This window comes from Podarcis gaigeae (assembly GCF_964106915.1).
Source record: "Podarcis gaigeae genome assembly, chromosome: 15".
Taxonomy (NCBI): Eukaryota; Metazoa; Chordata; class Lepidosauria; order Squamata; family Lacertidae; genus Podarcis; species Podarcis gaigeae.
The window spans coordinates 30,712,360-30,726,176 of NC_139692.1; the positions used below are offsets into that span (position 1 = coordinate 30,712,360).

Sequence of the window (13,817 nt, forward strand, 5' to 3'; positions counted from 1 at the left end):
TGGGCTCTCCCTGAGGGACATGGCTAAGCACTCTCCCAAACAAGGGGAACCTCCTGAAGCAAGTGATCAGTGGACCCCATTTCATTTCTGGTTTGGGGTGAACCAGTCTGCTGAAGCTAATCAGATCTAGGCATGGTCAGCATCTAGATGGGGACAGGTTGCTGCCTTGAACCCCATCATTTGGAGAAGGAGATAATGATATACTTGGTTATTAACAAATGCTCCTCTGGATGAACCCAACTGACTGACCACACCTCTAGCTTCTCCAAGCAGGTGTGGGGCACCTGTGGGGCACCAGATGTTGCTGGACTACAAATCCCATCATCCCTGACCATTGGCCAAGATTGCTAGGGGTTAATGTGAGTTATAGATCAGCAACACCTGGAGAGTCAAAGGTTCCCTACTCATGTGATTAAGGGAACCAACAGATTACCTTCTCTCCATTTTCCCTGCCAGGGCATTCACTTGGAGCCCATTTTGATTCTCCTGCCTTGCCAGGCTGCTGACTTGCTTCCTCTTCTTCCTCCTCCTCTTCCTCCATGATATCAGACAGGTCTGACCCGCGGCTGTGGTCAGTCAGAAGAGTCACCGGACGATTTCCTGCATCAGACCTTTTCTCTCCCTGCGAAAATTTGAAAAATTAGAAATTTTAAAAGATATTGCTGTCAGTGAAGAATTAAGCCCCACAAAATTAACCCAGGGGCCAAACTCAGTATCGGAACACTGCCCAGTTTCCAAATCCACATTCACGTTTTGAACGTGAATGTTCAGGTTCTAATCTACATTGATCTTAACCTTGCAAACTGGGATGCTTTGGGCTTGAGTTTAGCAAGCAACAGTTGTGAAATCTCATAAAATGTTAGTTGTCCCATTCTAAATACCATTTGTGTGTCATCTATCAAAAGGTAACCACTGTTGCATGTCAGCTGTCCGGCACAAAAGCAAACTGGCATTGCATGCCAATTCCCAACTGAAATAAAATACTAATACAATTGCAGGTGAGCAACCTGATAGAATCAAGTGTGAGCTACCACTGAATGTCAACTATCAAGCATAGTCTAATGCTGTCTACCATTGCATGTCAATTATCAAAGACATCGAACATTGGCATGCATCTGGACTGTGAAAATCTATCATTCGGTGGCAAATGTTCATACACAAAATCTGTGTGTGCATGTTGACACCTGATAATAACATCAAAACACACACGCCTGAACATTTTGCATATGAACTTTTGTAACTGAAAGACGGATTTTTGCAGCGCAGATTCATTTCAGCTCAACTGTGTCCCAAAGCACTTTGTGGGAATTGACTGGCCCTGGAGTTAACCAAATCCAATCAAAACCCTTTGTACAAAGGAGACGGACCTCTCTTCTGACCCTGGGCGCCAGCAAGGAGTCATCCCTGGGAATCTCCTTCTGCATCTTCAGCCTCCCGGAAGATCCAGCCACAGATTCTGGGGGTCGCCTCTCGCTTTGCCCTGAGTTGCCGGACTTGTCCTCGCCTTGCAGGGAAGACCTGCCGGGTGGCAACAGCTTCGTTCCCAGGCAACTTGGATCGCTTTCTGCCCCCCTTTCGGGTGGGGGCTCTTTCGCCCCCAGATCAGCAGAGCAGGCTTCCCCTCGGCTCGCTGCCTCCTGCGCTCTGGACACCAGCAGGGGCTGCTGGGAAGGAAACGGTTGCAGCAAGAAAGATCAGACACCAAGAAAAGCAACATTTGCAATGGTGGGCTTGGCTTTCCTTTGACATGGATAGCTATCACTTATGATCTAATCAGGGCCCTAACCCTAAACCCAACAGCTGTCAGCAGGGCTTAATAGAGAGGGGCCAGCAGGTCAGCCAGGTAGACTGAGGCATCTATGTATTTTCACCAGGGAACATGTCCGATGGGTGGATGCAAATAGCTGAACTTACGAAAACAAAATTAAAATGAGCTTGCACTGCATTTTGGCTGGGCTGTTTTTTAAAAAAGAGTCCGGAATATAGAAGTAGATAAGAAGCAGCTGCTGGATCAGGCCAATGGCCCAGCTGGAACAGCATCCTACTCTCCCATTGGCCAACCAGATGGTTCAGTGGGAAGCCAGCAAGCAGCACCTGAGCACAAGAGTTTCCAGCAACTGTTATTCAGAAGCATCACTACCTCTGCCTGTGAGGCAGGGCAGAGCCATTGTGGCTTCCTGTGGGAGGGAGTTCCATAGTTCAACTTTGTGCTGCGTGAAGTGCTTCCTTTTCAAGCGTCATGTATCATGCTACACCCCACTTCTGCCATGAAGCTCAAGGTCCCACATAATCTTCACAGCAACCCTGCAAGGTACTTATAGAGTAAGAAAGAGTGACTGTCATGGATGCTTTAGTTGAGATTCCTGCATGGCGGGGGGGGGTTGGACTAGATGACCCTCAGGTTCCCCTCTGACTCTACAATTCTGTGATTCTATGACTGGCCCCAGGCTACCCCATTTCCTTCATGGGTGAAGGAAAATCCAAATCCAGTTCGCCCCCCTGTCCAAACTCCAACCTTCTTCCCACAGAAAATACTAAGGTGAGAGTTACATTCACTGCCCTGCACAGTTTTGTCTTTAAGTCCTACCCACCACTGGTATGCGGCCCCCAAAAGTTTCCCTGACAAAAGGAGCCTGCCCTTACACTGCCCCACACCGTTGCCCTAGATACAGTCCCTTCCGCAGCCTTGCTTCCTTTCCCCGGCCTCCCCAAAAAGAAAGGCCCCACACTGACCTGGTCGCCCTCTTCAGATTCCTTCCTGAGCACGGCTGCATTGCCTTCAGTCACTGGCACAAAAGCATTCCCTTCGCCTCTAGGTAGAGGACCCATTTCTGGAGGTGAGCCCTGCGGCACATGTGTCAAGGCAGCCCCGGTGGGAGAGGTGGACCCATTGGGGGAGGTCTCCGCCAGCAAGGCGCTCCCAGACTTCTTTCTGCTGACGCTAGGCTGGGAGGTGGATTTGGCAAAGGAATCGGCTGCGGCGGCTGCAGGGGTGTCCTCCGTCCCGCATGCCTGGGAGGTCTGGGTGGCGAGGACGTCCCGGCCCTCCCTGCCCGGAAGCTGAGCGGCAGGACCGCCAAACTCCAGCGGAGAGGAACAGCTGGTGGCGTCTCCCAACAGAGCCAAGGGGATCTGAGCAGGCACCGAATCCACTGACTCGCCGTAAAGGGACACAGTTCTTACGGAGACTTCCTGGCAGACCTGCAGGATCTGGAGCTGGGAAATCTCAGCCAGGACGCTGCCAGCTGTCGGAGAGGTCACTTCCATCACCTGCAGAAAGGGGTCACCAGGGGGACAGGCAAAAGAAGCAAATCCAACACCAAATTTGTTATTGGTGACCCTTGATTTAAGGTGGTTTAAAATCATTGTTATGATTATTATTACTTATATTAAATGCTTATTTTGTCATGACAACCCAGAGTAACTTACAATGTTTTAAGCCCATGTTAACACATAGACACATTAAAAACAGCATTTATTTTCTTTTTTAGTTTATTTTTAATGAATTTTCCCCAGAAAAATTCATCAGAAACACACAATGAAGAACACATCATACAAAACAAAAGTTGACAGTGAACTCAGTCCTGGAATTACACAAAAACAGGTAAGCTGTAGAAAAAGCAATCTGGAAAACCAAAGAAAGTAATTTATAGTTTTTTAGGCTAAAGGTCATTTTTTTTAAAGGTATAATACCAGCCCATAATGAATGTTGAAGATCTGGGGGAAGGCCTGCTCCTTGCTGTCACAAAACAAATTCAACAAATGGAGACCAAGTAACTTTATAGGTCAAGACCAGCACTTAATAAAAATGAATTGTATATAAAGTTAGATCATTACTTGTTGAATTTAAATCCCACCCTTCCTCGGGAGCTAACAATGGGTGACAGTTTGTGGATTTCGACAGGTCTACTTTGAGTATGACTAAAGCTGGATACCCAAGCATAACAACGACAATTTCAACAAAACAATGCTTCTGTTTTAATGCATTTTTAATCTCCTGTTGGAAGCCGCCCAGAGTGGCTGGGGAAACCCAGCCAGATGGATGAGGTATAAGTAAATAATAATAATAATAACAATAATAATAATAATAATAATATTCTGCCCCGTGTGTTTCATCCTCGTCCAGCGCAAAGCGGGTACCTTTTGCCCATCTGCGTACACGGCATAGCCGGTGACTCGCACCCCATTGGACGATCCTTCTGCGTCAATGGTGACAGGCAGCCAGCTGATCACCAGAATCCCAGGGCTGGGACCAGCCTCCACTCGGACATCCAGGGGAGCATCTGGAGACCCTGTAAGGGGTGAGTTTCAAATGAATTGCACTCTGATTACTCTCTGGACCTTGCCCTGTGCACACTGCTGGAGAAGTGGCAAAATTCACTGCACTGGTGACAGCGCAGGGGAATCTGTGCTGTTCAGAAGGCAAAGAGGGCACACATCAAGAGCAGCAGTTCCAAGCCATTTGCAATGTCTAGTTTTCTGCTCTTGGTTAATTTTTTTTGTGGCTTAATGTCATAAAAACAAGGCAAATAGCTGCTGGCAAGTTACACATGATTGTAGCAGCTCAAAGAGTCAGAATCTTACCCTGGACAATTGGTACCACCCACTCCAGAATATAGCTATAACGGAGAAAATGCATCATAATTTGAGATTTCAACAAGGACTCAAACTTCTAGGCACTTTTTATATGATTTGGCATTCCTTTGTTACATAGACAATGGAGCCATCACTTACAAGGCAACCCTCATCACAAAGCTTCGCAGTTCAGGAACTCTTAACTGATAACCAATGAACGCTAATATTCAACAGCTTTTATCCTCACTCTTTAATTTCATTCCCCCCCTTTTGTTTATTTCATTAAATTTATATCCCACTTGATTGTTAAAACCCTCAAAGCTATTTACAAAAAAGGTAAAACAATAAAATTATCCGTAAAAACCATTAACAACAATTTAAAACTTTCAAAAGTTTAAAACATCAATTATATATTTTTAAAAGGGATTGCGACGTCGTATTCTAGTGATTCACAACTTTTTGTTTAAAATGTCCCAGAGGACTTTGTTGATGGGCAGTATAAATAATGTTGTAATAAGTAAAGAAATTAATAATTTAATAATAATAATTTAAAATCAGCAGGAAGCTGAAAACAGATTTAAAAACAAATCAGCATTCAAGATATCTGGACAGGCTTGCCTAAACAAAAATGTTTTTAGCAAGCAAGCGCCAAAAAAAAAAAGTACAGTGGTACCTCGGGTTAAGTACATACATAATTCTTTCCAGAGGTCTGTTCTTAATCTGAAACTGTTCTTAACTTGAGATACCACTTTAGCTAATGGAGCCTCCCGCTGTTGCCACGCCACGATTTCTGTTCTCATCCTGAAGCAAAGTTCTTAACCCGAGGTACTATTTCTGGGTTAGCGGAGTCTGTAACCTGAAGCATATGTAACCTGAAGCATATGTAACCCGAGGTACCACTGTACAGGAAAGGCACCTGCCTGATAATTAATAGGCAGGGAATTTCAAAGTATAGGCATCATAGCTAGCAGCCTTAGGCAGCCGCCTTCTTCTCCATGAATTTCTCTAACCCTTTTTGAAAGCCATCCAAGTTGGCAGCTATCACTGCCTCCTGCAACAGGGAGTTCCATTCTTTATCTATGTTCTGTGCCGCGCGAATACGCTTTTTCTTGACTGAGACTCACCTGCTGATGCCGTTGTGAACTGGATCTCTGCGGAAAGCGGCTGACCCTGCTTCTCCGGGGCCGGTTCCCCCAGCGCCTGCTGCTGCGGCTGGACTTCCACTGTGGCCACGTAGGAAGTGCTCGGGTTCAAGTTCCGGAAGGTGTACCAATAGACTCCCGCCTTGGTGGCCTCGTGCTCCTCCCCGTTAAGGTACACGGTGTGTGGGAAGTTGCTGTTGCTGGGCACCCAAGAGATCTGCACTGAGGTGGCTGCTACGCTCCGCACCCTGAGCTGGGTGGGGGCCACGGCAAACCCGCCCCCGGCAAGGAAAGTGCACCGCAGCCGGTCCGAGCTCCCGGCCTCCGAGACGCTTTGCACGGAGAGGCGGTAGGTTCTCGTTTTCAAGTCCAGCCTCTCGACGACAGCCTTCGTCTGCGATCCAGCCTTCACGGTTTGACGCAGCTCGGAATCCACATAGAGGTTGTAGCTCTGGATCTCCGAGGAGCCGGGGGTGGGCAGGGGGGGCTCCCATCCCACCAAGAGGCTGCTGCCAAACTGCTTGATGAGGGTCACCTTCCTGGGGTAAGGCACTACTAGCGAGGCTCGTTCCTGCACATGTGGTGGGAGTGCAAGGTGGTTAAACCCATTTTGACCCTGGGTATTTTCTTTGATCTCAAATGTGACTCGACAAAACTTGCTTCCCGAACCCTTCTTGGGTGATCTTCTCTTTTGACCCCTCCACCACATATAAATATCACACAGATATCATTTTAATTCTATTCCTGTTTAATTACATTTTAATGATTGCCTCTTCTATGTTTTTGCTCTGTTTTATCTGTGTTTTGGAAGAATGTACATGCTTATTAAGACTAGGACTAGCCGTCTGAGAAACAGTTTCTATCCAAATGCGATTTTGGTTTTAAACACAGTGTAAGGTAGTCTCTATGGGAGTATATTGTATTTAATTATGTGGTATCAGAGTTTTTAGAGGGCTAACCAGGCTGGGATAGCCGGGATAGCAGGCTTGTTGGTTTTCAATGTCTGATGTAGACTTTTTCAATTTCATTGTTCTGTATGGGACAATTACAATAAAGATTATCGTATCGTAAGCCACCTGAGTCCCCGACTGGGGAGAATGACAGGATATAAATAAATATTATAATCGGGGCTTTTTCTTCGGAGCTCAGCTCCAGCACCATTCTAAGAGTACAAGGGAGAAGTTCATGATGAGCTCCGGCACCTATTTTTTCTAGAAAAACAGCACTGATTATAATAATAATTTAAATACCACCCCAGTGAAGCATGATTGGTATACTGGTTTGCTGTTCTTATTTCATTTCCCTGTATTGCTTTTATTTTTCTTTCCCCCTCTTGCTTGCCTGCTTCATTGGTGCCTACACCTTTCTGTATGCAACAAAAAAATCAATTTAATGTATAAGGGGGGGCACTACCGTGGGTATGGCTCCCTCGTCCTCTTCCAGCCTGGAGGGTGCTGTGCTGGCGCTGAGCTCCTCGGTGGAGCAGTCGCTCCTTTCCGCGCTGCTGAGGCTGGTGCTGAGGGAGCTCCTTTCCAGAGGGGAGCTCTGGGAGAGATCGTGGAGCTCCTGAGGCAGGAACGTCACAAGGTCCTCGTCTGAAACTCGCTCTACGAAGTTGGAGGGGACCAGGCCTCTCCGCCCATCCATCAGCTCCCCTGGAAGTGAAGGTCAAGAGGTGATGAAGGGACAGATGCTTAATTTTGTTGTGTGTGCTTTGATGCGTTTTTATATATATGACTGCCATCGTTATCTTTTTGACTGTAAATCTCTTGGTGCTGTGTCTCCAGCACTGTGTCCACGTCCCCCATATAATAGTTATTAGAGTTTTAAAACGTGTACAGAAGGGGAAATGAGAAAGAAAGAAGAGAGGGAGAGAAGATACCAGAAAAAAGGACAGGAAAATGTATTTTGCAGCAGCAGCACAGACATGGAACGTGAGCACAGCAAAATATTGTTGAGGTTTAACAAATACTTCTACATATTTGAAAAAAGAAAACACCGCAGTAATTAGCAATATGCCGAACAGCATGGTTTTAACTATGCAAATGAGGATGCTGCTGGTGGTAATGATGAGAAAATCTTCTGTTCTTTGGGTTGGCACTGCTTGCTCCCCAGAATTCTTGGACTCCCCACCAATAATTATTTCAATAAGCAAGAACATTACAAATAATCTTCAAAAGACGAGGATGTCATACCTTCAAAGAAGCCATCTTCGTCCATTTCTCCGTAGACGTAAATGTACTCACCGGCCGTCAGCGGGAGTTCTGCTTCAGGGTTCTCATTGGGGCCGGCAAATGGATTGTAGCTGAAATGGGAACAACAGGAATTGTTTTTACACGGAAAAGTCAAGAGTGACGCTAGGCAGCTGACAGTCAGAAAGTCAGCAAGACACTGGATGTATAGGCAACCAGTACAAGCTCTGAAGTCTCACTGCTGTACACTGGTGATAGTCTATCCCTATCAACAGTCTAGCCACAGCATTTTGCAGCAGCTGGAGCTTCCAGACCCACACAAACTGCATTGCAGGAATCAAGTCTTGAGGCTACCAATAGCTATGAACCACATATATTATGACTCTGAGTGTAGTTACTGGGAGCCACAAGTGGGAAGAGTTGCTGTCGTGCTCGTACCACTGTGGGAGCATGATGGGCCATTGGCTTCATCCAGCAGGCTCTTCTTATGTTCCCATTAAATGCATCTGGTTGGCCACTGTGAGAACAGGATGCTGGACTAGGTGGGCCATTGGTCTGGTCCAGCAGGGCTTTTTTTATGTCATACACCACAAGTGTCCCAGAAAAACTGGGACATCCCGTTTTTTCTTGCGAGAGGACAGTGGCCATTTTGGGCACTGTGATCTCATGCAATTTCATGCCATGATTTCCCCCCCCCCCAAGAAAAAACACTTCTCCCTGAGCCATGACCTCATGTGGAACCCCAAAGCATGTGTTTTTGGGCTCCATGCCCCAACAAAGTGCTTATTTGGGGGGGGGGGGAATCACAGCGTGAAACTGCATGAGATCACAGCGACCAAAATGGCCGCCATCCTCTTGCAAGAAAAAAAGGGAAGATGGAGTCCCAGAAGATGGCGTCATAGTTTTTGCCTTTGTTGTGTCAGAAGGTATGTTGTTTTCTTATGAGGCAAAAGCCACACAGCTGTTTGGAATAGCTCCACCCTGCCTTAAATTGTGGCAGACCTCAGTTACCTTAAGAATGTGAGAGAAGCGAATTCAGATCCCAAGCCTCCTCATTCCCACCAACATGGAGACCCTACCTGTAACGAGCTAAGAAGACTCGGAGTTTCACTGGACCCTGGTTCTCTGGTTCTGGGATTAGTGAGATCGTGTCGATATCCAGCTCTTCCATTTCACTGGCTGTGTCCACCTAATGAAAACGACAGAAGACTGTGACCACCTCTGCTGTGGGAAGGACAGAGCAAAGGAGCTAGTCCATCTGAACCCAGTCACCAATTCTGGTCTCCGTTTGAAGCCCTGTTATGGGTGCCACATAATACTTGTTTCCACATTTGAAACAACTTGAACTTCTAGTGTGGCAGGACCTACACCTTGGAACTCCCTGCCTATTGACACCAGGCAGTCTGCCTTCACTGTACTCTTTTGGGTGCCTGCTTAAAAAGAAAGAAAAGAAGCAGCAGCCTAGCCCAGGACTAACCTCAGGGGTAGGGCAGGATTTGGGGCTGTTCTGCATGGACTCGGATCTTGAGGAGCTGGACTGGGACTCCAGTTTCCTGACCATTTTCTTCGAGGCAAGCGGAGGGGTATTTGCACCTGGGCTTCTGACCACAGCGGGCACCACAGGCTCAGCAAGGCGGGAGATTCCTTCCAGCCCTCCATCTTGAGCTTTCTGGCTGCACCGGGGAGAGATGGTGGCAATTTCTGGATCTGAAACCGAACAGTATATACATTATGCCAAGCAGAGATGCCAAGCAAAGTGGTGGGTGCAGGGACAATGGAACACTCTGGAACTGGGGAGCTTGAATGACAGCCAAGAGAGCCACAATGCTGCACTTCAAAGCCCACCTCAGGCAACAGGTTTGACTCAGATTTACCTCCAGTCCCCTGTTTTAATTACTGTGTTGTTCTAACTGGATTGTTATATTGCATGTTTGGTACTGCATTCTCTGCCACCACCAAAGAAGAAGAAGAAGAAGAAGAAGAAGAAGAAGAAGAAGAAGAAGAAGAGGAGGAGGAGGAGGAGGAGGAGGAGGAGTTTGGATTTGATATCCCGCTTTATCACTACCCATAGGAGTCTCAAAGCAGCTAACATTCTCCTTTCCCCTCCTTCCCCACAACAAACACTCTGTGAGGTGAGTGGGGCTGAGAGACTTCAGAGAAGTCTGACTGTCCCAAGGTCACCCAGCAGCTGCATGTGGAGGAGTGGAGATGCGAACCCGGTTCCCCAGATTACAAGACTTCCGCTCTTAACCACTAAACCACGCTGGCTCTCATACTCTAAAGAAGCAAATCATACTCTACAGTTACTGAATCTGGGAACACCATGGCATCTGGATTATTCTAATGGCACAAATGAAAGCAAAGAGAGGGCTTCCTCCTTCTCCATAGTCACCTTTCTCCTTCAGTCCCTCCAGGAGCTGCAGAGAAGTCTGGCAAGTGGTGAGGGTGACCTCGGACGTCACCTGGGAGGAGGGCGGCAGACCGATTTTCTCAGTTTGGAGGCGAAACTGCTTGAGCTCTTGAGAGAGGAAATTAAACTGCTCCGTGTGGCTATGGCACTGTTCCTCCAGCTCTCTCACGCGGGCCTGGGGTGGGGGAAAGTTAAGGAAGAGGGATAACTTGGCTGTGATTCCTGCATTGGACAAATGACCTAATGGGCACCTTCCAACTCTACAATTCTAGGATCCTTTGATTCCAGAAGAATGTCAGAAGGAACTTGATGGATCAGTCCAAGGTGACTCCTACGGAATCTGGTAGACTGCCTCTCAAGCTGGATGCCCCACTGAGACATCGCTTCCCATCCCCACAGCAAAACAAGGCTGTTGAGTGAGAGCAGCCATTTAGGCATGATGTCTGCCCTCCAGCACCTATCCGCCCCCCAAGCTCAGCATCTCCAGCCTGTGGCAGCTGCTTCGACCTGCCTAAGGGTAGGGATGGCTCTGTTAGGACTAGTGCAGCCACAACCAAACAAGCCACCAGAGGGGAAAGCGGACTGGTGTCATCACGTGCCCAGATACTCGCACACATAACAACATCCACAGCACACTTCTAACTATTTGCCAGCACAGCAAATGCATGACACTGCTATCCCTTTGTGCCACAAAGATCAAGAGCAAGCAAGACATTCTCAGTAAGAGGTGCCTGGCTAAGGGAAGACTGCATCAGCTAGCAATGTAGGGCACTTAAGTAAGTGAGCCAATTTGCATGTCATCATAACTGCAGGGGGGGAGCTCCAAAACCACCAGCCAATTTCCCTAGAAGGCAAAATTCCTTCTCTCCCCCCAACACCCACATTTATTGCTGTGTCACCAAGGGCTCGTGTGTATATTTAGCAGTGGTTCTTACATTGCAGGGAGTTGGACTAGATGACTCTCTACAATTCTATAACTATATAACCTCTGGCTGTTTAACTTGGGGCCTGAAACCTTGCTCTTGTTTTGTAGGATGAGCACAGCTGCTCATTTGGAATGGAGAGACCAATAAACCCTGAAATCCCTTCTGTTCTTCTCTGGCTGTCTCCCCACCCCAGTCCAAAATTGGTTGATATCTGGTATTTCTCCATTCCAAACTCCTTCTGGGAAGCAGTCCAGGTTTGGTTGGGAAGGACATTTTCCTAAACACGGTGAGATCAGCAGTACCTGCATGCAATCCAAGGAATTCTGTCAGGAAAGAAGAAGGAAATGAGCAGAGGAAAAATGATTAACTGCACCCAGGCATCTTCCTGAAACAATAATCCTGATGCGGAATCTAGATTTCAGAGAAATGGCTAGGAAACAGGTGTGAGAATAGCATAAGGGTCCTGTAGCTGGATCAGGCCAAAGGCCCATCTAGCCCAGCATCCTGTTAAGAACTTAATAAGAACTTGCTGTATCAGGCCACAGGGGGCCCATCTAGCCCAGCATCCTGTTCTCACAGTGACTGACCAGGTGCCTGTGGGAAACCTGCAAACAGGACCAAAGCACAAGTACCAGTAACTGGTATTCAGGAGCATTGCTACCTCCAACCGGAGAGGAAGAGCATAGCCCTCATGGCTAGTAGACATCAATAACCTTCCCTTCCTCCATAAATTTGTCTGATCCTCTTTTAAAGCCATCCAAGTTGGTAGCATCACTGCCTTCAGTAGGAGGGAGTTCCATAAGACCATTGGAAGAGCCTGCTGGATGAAGCCCATGGGCAATCAAGTCCAGCATCCTGCTCTCACAGTGGCCAAGCAGATTCCTCTTTGAAGAAGCCCTCAAGCAGGGCCTGTGGGCAAGAGCCTTCTCCCCTCCTGAGATTTCCAGTAGCTGGTGTTCAGAAGCATTGCCACCTTCACCCATGGAGCCAGAGCAGAGCCATCATGACTAGCAGCCATTGAGAAGTTTCTCCTCCTCCATGAATCTGCCTGGTCCTCTTTTAAAGCCATCCAAGTTGGTGGCCATCACTGCCTCTTTCATTGTATGCCCACCATTCTACCATTATGAGATGGGGAGGGGGAACCTTTCTCCTTCACTTTCTCCATAACATGCATGTCCTCGCATTGGCCAACCGGATGTCCCAGTAGGAAGCCCGAAAGCAGGACCCAAGTTCAACAGAAACTCTCCCTTACTGATGTTTCCCAGGAACTGCTTTTCCAAGGCAACTCTACAATTCCTTCCATCCCTACAATTCTATGGTTCTATGAAATCCTGCAGCACATCAGCTCTGCTGAAAAATCCATTTAATAAACAAAACCACACAATTGACTTTTTTCCCGGCTGCTGACACCCAGTGCATTTCAAGCCCACGGGTTTCCCCCTGAAGAATCCTGGGAACCGTGGCTTATCATTCCACAAAGTTTCAATTCCCAGCACCCTTAGCAAACTACAGTTCCCAGGGTTCTTTTAGAGGGTAAGACGTGCGCTTGAAGCGCATGCCTTCGCTCTGTCTTCCTTGATTTTCTCCCTGCTTTACCTCCAAGAGCTGGACGGCTCCTTCGTGCTCTTTCCTTGCTTCAGCCTGGGCCTGAAGGCAAGAGGAGAAGAAAAAAGAGGTTAAGGGGTCACCAATCCTATTTCTTGAGGTCTTGGGTGCCTAACAAAGTGTTGGTGCTGACCTTTAAAGCCCTAAACGGCCTCGGTCCAGTATACCTGAAGGAGCGTCTCCACCCCCATCATTCTGCCCGGACGCTGAGGTCCAGCGCCGAGGGCCTTCTGGCGGTTCCCTCATTGCGAGAAGCAAAGCTACAGGGAACCAGGCAGAGGGCCTTCTCGGTAGTGGCGCCCGCCCTGTGGAATGCCCTTCCAGCTGCTGTCAAAGCAATAAACAACTACCTGACATTCAGAAGACATCTTAAGGCAGCCCTGTTCAGGGAAGTTTTTAACGTGTGATTTTACTGTATTTTTGGTTTTTATGCAAGCCGCCCAGAGTGGCTGGGGAGGCCCAGCCAGATGGGCGGGGTATAAATAAATAAATAAAAATAACACACCTGTCAGCCAGCATGACCAACCACCAGGGAATTATGGAAGTAGAAGACCATAGTTTAGCCACCCCTGCTTTAATCAGGAGGTTACTAGCGCATGGAAGAGCTCTCTCAAGGGTGCACTAACCAAGAAGGGAAGGATGCAAGCGGTCTCCCTGGTGGATCTCTCACCTGCTGCAGTTGCCTGACTTCCTCCTGTTTCTTCTGCAAGGCCTGCAGGGCCCTCTCATGCTCCTGTTCCAGCTGCTGCCTTCGTTCCGCAACATCTCTCATGTGCTAGGGAAACCAGATGTGCATGAGAGCAGAGTTGAGTGATGATGATCCCTGCAAGCACCTCAGGGTTTTCCTTCCAGGCTATGGGGACCCTCTTCTCAAGAAGGGGGGTATAGCAGCTTCTGACAATTGAGAGGCAGCCCATGCCATCCAGACAAAAGAAAAACATATTTTGGCCCATGGAGGGAGAAGAGT

At 47.7% G+C, this 13,817-nt stretch overlaps 1 protein-coding gene across 4 annotated transcripts in view; it reads right to left on the reverse strand.

Annotated features, from left to right (window-relative positions):
- The window catches only part of TSPOAP1 (TSPO associated protein 1), a 49,018-nt gene that overhangs the window by 14,302 nt on the left and 20,899 nt on the right, over positions 1 to 13,817 (reverse strand). For 2 of the 4 annotated variants that reach the window (XM_083714272.1, XM_083714271.1), the window contains exons 10-22: positions 13,521 to 13,625; positions 12,842 to 12,892; positions 11,548 to 11,568; positions 10,302 to 10,494; positions 9,387 to 9,616; positions 8,989 to 9,098; positions 7,913 to 8,022; positions 7,131 to 7,372; positions 5,700 to 6,288; positions 4,141 to 4,292; positions 2,734 to 3,270; positions 1,368 to 1,664; positions 434 to 622 (exon numbers count right to left, since the gene is read on the reverse strand). In XM_083714272.1, coding sequence (XP_083570398.1) covers positions 434 to 622; positions 1,368 to 1,664; positions 2,734 to 3,270; positions 4,141 to 4,292; positions 5,700 to 6,288; positions 7,131 to 7,372; positions 7,913 to 8,022; positions 8,989 to 9,098; positions 9,387 to 9,616; positions 10,302 to 10,494; positions 11,548 to 11,568; positions 12,842 to 12,892; positions 13,521 to 13,625 — 2,826 coding nt within the window. The remainder of the gene's footprint in view (positions 1 to 433; positions 623 to 1,367; positions 1,665 to 2,733; positions 3,271 to 4,140; positions 4,293 to 5,699; positions 6,289 to 7,130; positions 7,373 to 7,912; positions 8,023 to 8,988; positions 9,099 to 9,386; positions 9,617 to 10,301; positions 10,495 to 11,547; positions 11,569 to 12,841; positions 12,893 to 13,520; positions 13,626 to 13,817) is intronic. The other 2 variants (XM_083714273.1, XM_083714274.1) reach the window with 2 other exon arrangements.